The 7318-nt window shown below is 42.2% G+C and overlaps 1 protein-coding gene across 1 annotated transcript; it reads right to left on the bottom strand.

Annotated features, from left to right (window-relative positions):
* Positions 1-3794: 3794 nt before the first annotated feature.
* LOC105395060 (sodium/potassium-transporting ATPase subunit alpha-2) lies at positions 3795-7045 on the bottom strand. Its single transcript, XM_011566982.3, has one exon. The coding sequence runs from the start codon at positions 6957-6959 to the stop codon at positions 3909-3911; it is 3051 nt and encodes a 1016-aa protein (XP_011565284.3). The 5' UTR covers positions 6960-7045; the 3' UTR covers positions 3795-3908.
* Positions 7046-7318: the final 273 nt, after the last annotated feature.

Below are 7318 nucleotides of genomic sequence, written 5' to 3'. Positions count from 1 at the left end.
TTTGATAAAGTGTAATTTAAACTAATAACACGTCTACAGACAGATGCAAACATCATGCTAACATTAGTTGCTCTATCCTTGATCTGGTTTTAAGTAAGCAAATTAGAATATACCCTTATAGGAAACAAGTAGCCCACGTAATCCGGCGAGCAGTCATACGCTACATACTCGGTCTAATTGTATCACCGCAAATCAAATTTCAAGTCATGTTGGGCCATTCTAGAGAAGGATATGTATTATTTTCCCAGAAAACTGTAGCAGATTCTAAGACTTGCTTGGACGTGGGAAAAACTGAACAAACAGGTTCCCTTCATGCAATAAAGTCGTTATATTTTACGAGTAGGTATATGTAGGTACTTTTGCTTGGTACCAATTTTCTTTCGGTTACCTCAGAGACTAGGGTGAGTTAATTACCGATATGTGGTATGTGTCTACCGAGTAAAGATTAATTAATCAATTCGTCAATATAATCATACCTAACCCACATACTAGATCTATCTTACTTGCTTTAACCTATGTAAGTAAGTACCTATCTAACAGGGCACTCAACCAATATTAATGATCCTAGCTACCTAAATTGATAGTCAGACGATTGCAATAACTTAATGATTACTTATATGCTAACATCAAATTTAACAGTAATTTACTTGTAAAATAGTACAATGATGCAATGACTAAATAAGCCAGTATTACGGTTGGTTGACATGTGTAAAAGCTTAGCCCATTATTTTATATGCGACAGCTTTTGAAATCTGATAAGAGCTAGAGGCGTTAGGTTAGGACTAGGAGCTTTAGTTAGTATTAGGAGCTAGGTACGTATATAGGTACATAATTACGGTAGGTATCTTTATGTTTACATCAATTAAGAATTTAATTACGAGTATAGTCTTAATTCATTAGCTAAGTACCAACCTATACCATACATAAAATAATTTTAATAAGATGTGATATATATTAATCAACCTAGATAATTAGTTCGCAGTTCGTTATTTACTTATTATGCGAAAAGCTGAGACATTTGAATCAACATTTATTGCATATCTTAAGAGCACCAAATGTATATAAACAGTGATGTAGTTAGGTCTTTCGCATCTAACTTAATATGAAAGCACATATTCAGTTTCATTCCTTGTAATAGAGGTAAAGCTATAAAGTCTATCATTATCATTCGGGTCTTCGGTGCATACTAGATATTAGCTTTTTCATCACCCTGCTCTGAAAGCAGGTGAGAATTTTCCGAAAAGAGGCATGAACAAAATATCAAAATAACCGGCTTTCAACCCTTGGGTAACACAGTATATAACTACTTTCCAGTGAGTTTTGTATTATGTGTAAGATTTCTTCTAGTAATTCAGGCCCGAGTGCTGCCCTGCATCGTCGTTCAAGATACGATAATTAGGTGTCTAATTGCGACGCATTATGGTAATGAAAGGCCGGCTGCAAGATATACGGGGTCCATTCATTGGTAAATAGTTTTTTTTTCTCTCAGTATTTGGAGCGAGGCGTATTGGCGTGGCTATCGTAAAAATGTCGCCCTAGGACCAGACCTAGGACTCAATGCGGTCTAGCAGCTGGGTCGTCGGATGGTGAAGATAATGTTATGTCATTAGTTTTGTACTAATAAGGGGCATTATATCACAGCGTCATTAAATCTCCATAACTTACGCCGGTTTCAAAGGTGATTGTCAGCAGGCCATGCCAACAATGATAATAAGTGGTTCATACAAACCATAATAATTGGTAGATAAACTATGTTTAAACCTATGCACCTAACCACAGACTTTAGGAGGTACTATCGCATAGGTACTTGGTAATTAATAGTAATACATAACTATAGCTACTTTTTTTCGGTTACATTCCTTTCCATGAAATTTGTTAATTTTAGTTTCTAACGCAAATACTGATAATTTTAAGTATCTTACGCCGCGCCGAGATCACATACATGTAAGTACCTAATACTAATAAATAATATCGCACCAAAACGACATACACCCACGCAACACATATAGGTCCCTAAACCTTACACTCAGTACTTTAACCGATATCCATACTGGCTTTCAAACTTGTTCTTATGTATTCAAGTATTGGTGGGAACAAATGCCACTAGGCTGGCTGTTCTAGACACATGCTCTAGATAAGTAACACACGTTAGTACTTACCTAGGGCCTAAACGTAGGCCATATTTTAGTTAAGACATGTAGGGTCGGCCACATTCGGTCAAGCACTATTCCGGTATTGAAAGTATGTGGGGGCTAGGACTGCTGTATTTATTGTTAACGATACGATTTGGCGAATCTATGTTATTTTTGGAAGAAATATAAAATTATCTTAATCGGCAAATTACTGTTTCTTTATATTAGCAAGTGTAGCTCTATGACAGACAAATTTTCTACGAACACCTAGGTACTAGGGCGTGCAAAACCGGTTAACCGGTTAGTCGGAAAACCGGTTAACCGGACAATATATCACGGTTTTTCATAACCGGTTTTGAGAGTTCAAAACCGGAAACCGAAAACCGAGTTTTCACCGATTTTGATCGTATTTTTATATACTTTTTTACATACATTAGAAGTTGAACCCATAAACTCTAAAAATAAAAGAATTTGTATATCGGTTGGCACACTGATGGACACTAGATTAATGGTGAAACTCATAAAAAAGCACTAAAATATTGTATGGAAATTGAGTGACGATTTTCTGGTGCACATGCCGGCACTCTGCCTAGGCGCAGTAAAGCAAACACGACGTCAGTGACCGATGTGTGCGTTTGAGTTCACATTTTTTGCTGTATGAAAACTTATTGCTGTGTGAAAAAAAGGTACTCTGGGTGCACATAATTATAACGTTGAAATCTGGCCCAATAAAGCACAACAAGGTGGTCTTCACACAAACTCTAGGTAAAACAGGACTGCATTGACCGTTGTTGAAAATATAATTAGGCCAAGTGCGGGGACTGCATTCGACGTTATGGACTTTTTTCATGAAGTGTTGAGGACGTCAAATCAAATGCAGTCGTGTCCATCAATGAGTTAGGCTTTCTTTCGTTGCGTTGATATGAAAAAATCTGTAATACATCAAAAAAACATTCATCATCTTACTGCTACTATAGAGTGGTCGTAAGAATCAGACGATAAATGTTTTTTTTTCAAAATCTGCCTGTATGTTTCAAATATACAATTATTGATGATAACAGAACGATATAAAAACACCATTAAGGTGCCACACACTTTTTTTAGATGTGATAACAGTAAGTACTATGATAATTCTTGTTTAACTTTTTTTCCTGTTCACTAAATTATTAATTTGTCATATGGTTGATTAAAAATAGGTAAGTATATCATAAAATATATTTTGTTCGTATGTTTTGTGGATATCTCTATCTAAGAATATGGGTTCCTTGTTTAATTAGTACTGTATGACAAAAAATATTTAAGTAATATCAAAACCGGTGAAAAACCGGTTACCCGGTTTTGAGGCTGAAAACCGAAAATTCAAAACCGGTTTTGAAAACCTTCCGGTTTTGCACGCCCTACTAGGTACTTACCTATTTCATTGCAAAATTAAAGCTAGTCTGAATCTCGATATAGGTACCTATACTGATATTTTAATTTCATTAGTAAGTTTAAACGCAGACAGATAATACACTTTTTGTGTGAGTGCAATTAAAGTGCCATTTTAGGCCAGCATTACTGGCACACAACTAGCTTTGAAATTCATATCGGCCGCGCCCTACGTGTGTCTTTGCACACATATCTCAAATCTTGCTCTAGTTTCAATTAAATAAATCACCAAGCTAGGACATAAAATCTTAAAGGTTTATTTAAGGCAGTTAAAACAAGTTCATTCTTCTTAATAAATAAATTAAACAATCATATTCATAACCGAACCCAGTTATAACGTAATAGATGCTAGTAATACGTTTCTTCTTCAACCCATTTAGACAAATTGTTCCTGATGATGTATCTGCGGAGCTCGTCGCCGAGGATCATGAGGGCGCAGAAGGGGAAGGCGTGGAAGAAGCTATGCCACTTGATGGGCATCGTGCCGAACAACTCGTTGCATATCGGCACATACGTCACCACAGCCGCCAGCAACACGTCTACCACAATACTCACATTCAAAACCGTATTATTCATACCTTTCTTCAAAATAGAAACCCTCCTCGTCTTGCAAATTATAACGTCAGAAATCTGCGTCCAACACACGGCTACAAAGTATGCTGTGTGCGCGCGACGCTCGACATTCTTCCTATCATTGTAAACCCACATGCGGCCATAAGTATCCTTCACTGATAGCTCGTCGTTTTCCCAAGCCGAACGAATAAACATCAGACTGGACGGGTAGAAACCGTATTGGGCAAACACAACGAAGTAAGCATACATGCCGGCAAAGAACTGGATCATACCGACCTGGAAGTAGGCCATGAAAATGAGTACTTTGTTAACGAGGTGGTCCGAGGGCTTGCGTGGCGGCATCTTCATGATGTCCTCCTCGGAGGCCTCGTATGCGAGGCTCATGGCCGGCAACAGGTCGGTGCCCACGTTGATCACCAGTATCAGCATCAGCGTCATCGGCAGGGGCATCCCAACCACAGCGTACATCACAAACGGAAGCATTTCAGGAGTATTCGACGTTAGCGTATATGCGATTGTCTTCTTCAGGTTATCAAATATTCTCCTTCCCTCCTCTATGCCGAGCACTATGGAAGCAAAGTTATCATCCAGAAGGATCATATCGGCAGCTTGTTTGGAGACTTCCGTCCCGGTTATTCCCATGGCTATACCTATGTCTGCTTTTTTGAGAGCCGGAGAGTCGTTGACTCCGTCCCCCGTGACTGCCACAACATGCTTCAGGGATTGATACGTTTCTACTATTATGAGTTTCTGCTGTGGACTTGTTCTTGCAAACGTTATCTCCTGATATTGAGATAGGGCCTTTTTCAAATCAACTCCGGTCATTTTACGAAGATCATCTCCGGTAATTACTGCAGATTTAAATTGCGCCTTTACATGTGGTGGAATATCGGATAAATCAATATGATGCTCAAAAGCGTAGTCGTAGGCTGTGGGGTGGGTTATAGTTCCGCACTTACGAGAGATCGCTAGAGCGGTGACTGGGTGGTCGCCTGTCACCATTATCACCTTGATTCCTGCGTCCCGACAGAGCGCTATGTACTTTTCAATGTCATCTCGCGGAGGGTCAATCATGGATATAGCTCCGATGAAAGTCATTCCTTCAAGAGGGAAGTTGCGTTGCTGTGTATTAAATGGAAACCCCAGAGGATAGTCCACCGCGCTTAGTTTTATATCGGCATATCCGATCACACGCTCGCCCATGTTAGCCAGCTTAATAAAGTTAGCTTTGATATCTCTTTTTATTTCCACGGTCATATCTATTGGACCATCATCGGCTAAAACTTTGGTGCAGTAATCAAGTACAATTTCGGGTGCACCCTTCATGATCAAGTAGTTGGTTTTGCTGGGCTCCCTGTGGATTGTAACCTGGTATTTGTACTTGGAGCTGAAGGGTATTTCTGCTACTTTGGGATTGTCCTCTCGTACCTTGGTGGCTGAGCGGTTTATCTCCATAAAGCGAAGAATAGCAGATTCAGAAGCGTCACCGAGTATTTTTCTCTTCTCTATTGGAAGAGAGAGAGTGTCATATGTGAAGCTGGCGCGCAGATTGAGCGAAGCAGCTTTGCAGAGGGTAGTGTAGGTCGGCTCTGCTACATGCGTATTATCTGCTTTGTCATAGATCATCCAGTTACAGAAGAGATGCGACACGGTCATCTGATTCTTGGTAAGCGTGCCGGTCTTGTCGGAGCAGATGCAAGACGTGGAGCCCAGCGTCTCCACGGCCTGCAGGGTCTTGGCGAGGCAGTTCTTGCGCTTCAGCTGCATCGCGGACAGCGTCATGCACACCGTCAGCGTCACTATCAGCCCCTCCGGCACGTTCGCTAATATTATTCCCAGCATATACTGAAACGCTGACAGTATATTTCCTTGGATGAAATAAACCATTAAAAAAAACAGCAGACCAAAGAAGAATGCAACGCCGCAAATTAATTTAATGAAGTGAGTTATTTCTTTCTCTATCGGAGTTTTTTCCTTCTGTAGGCCGGTGACCAGTCCGGCTATCTTCCCGATCTGCGTCATCTCCCCGACGGCGACGACGATGCCGCGGCCGGAGCCCTCCGTCACGGGGCAGCTGAAGAAGCACATGTTCTTGGACTCCATGGGGTTCGCGTTGGTGCACTCGGGCACGTGCGTGATGGGCTTGGACTCGCCGGTGAGCGACGACATGTCGGTGGCCAGGTTGGTGCACGTCAGCAGCCGGACGTCGGCCGGCACCACGTCGCCCGCCCGCACTTCCACCAGGTCTCCTATTGTGACTTCGTTGTTCGGGATGGGCTTCTTCACTCCGTCGCGGATAACCGTAGCGTGTGGAGGGACCAGCTTCTCGAAGCCGCTCATGACGGCCATGTTGCGCGCCTCCATGTAGAACCCGAACAGCCCCGTCAGCACCACCGTCAGCGTAATAACTATACCCAAGTATAGATACTCTCTAGTAGAATGCGGTCCTTTTTTCTTGGGCTCGAGGTAGTCGGCGAAGAAGTAGGCAGCGAAGTTGAGGGCAGCGCCGATCCAGAGGACGACCTGGAACCAGCCGCAGAGGTTGTGCCTGAGGATCTTGAGGTAGGAGTTTCCCTTGACGTCCTTGAGCTGGTTGGGCCCGTAGTGCTCGAGGTTCTCCTGCGCCAGGTCGTCCGTGAGGCCGTGAGTGGTGCTGGTGCGGTAGACCTGCTCGAGCTGCGCGGGGGTGAGGAAGTGGTCTCCGGTGTGGGTTTCCTCTTTGAGCATGGTGAGCTCGGCGGCGCGGGACTCGGCCGCGTGCAGCTTCATGAGCGACACGCCGCCGCCGCCCGCCAGCGACGTGCGACGCTTCATCTCGGCAGGCATGATGGACGCTTTCTTCAAGTGTTAGTAGGTATAATTTTGTGTTCAATAGTTAGGTTTTATTTCATGCGAAACCGAAACGAAACTTTTGTGTTTTTCTGTCATTGACGAAGAATATGACAAGTCAAAGAGAATCAGATTCTTCTCTTGGTTTTTGAGAAGTTTACATGTTTTTGCGTGAACTTGAAGAGCCAATAATTTAGATTAGATGAATTAAAGTAAAACACACTCTCTCATGTGAAGTCTCTCGGGTTTGCCTTGGGGGTGGATACTTACATATTATAATCTCTTTTACTGACTGTAAAATATCAACAATCTATCAGCTATGATCAAGTAGGTAGCCTAGACGTGTAAAAGGATAC

The sequence above is a fragment of the Plutella xylostella genome, chromosome 17 (assembly GCF_932276165.1).
Source record: "Plutella xylostella chromosome 17, ilPluXylo3.1, whole genome shotgun sequence".
Classification (NCBI taxonomy): domain Eukaryota; kingdom Metazoa; phylum Arthropoda; class Insecta; order Lepidoptera; family Plutellidae; genus Plutella; species Plutella xylostella.
The sequence above is the reverse complement of the archived record's forward strand: the minus strand, read 5'-3'. Positions and strand labels throughout refer to the sequence as shown.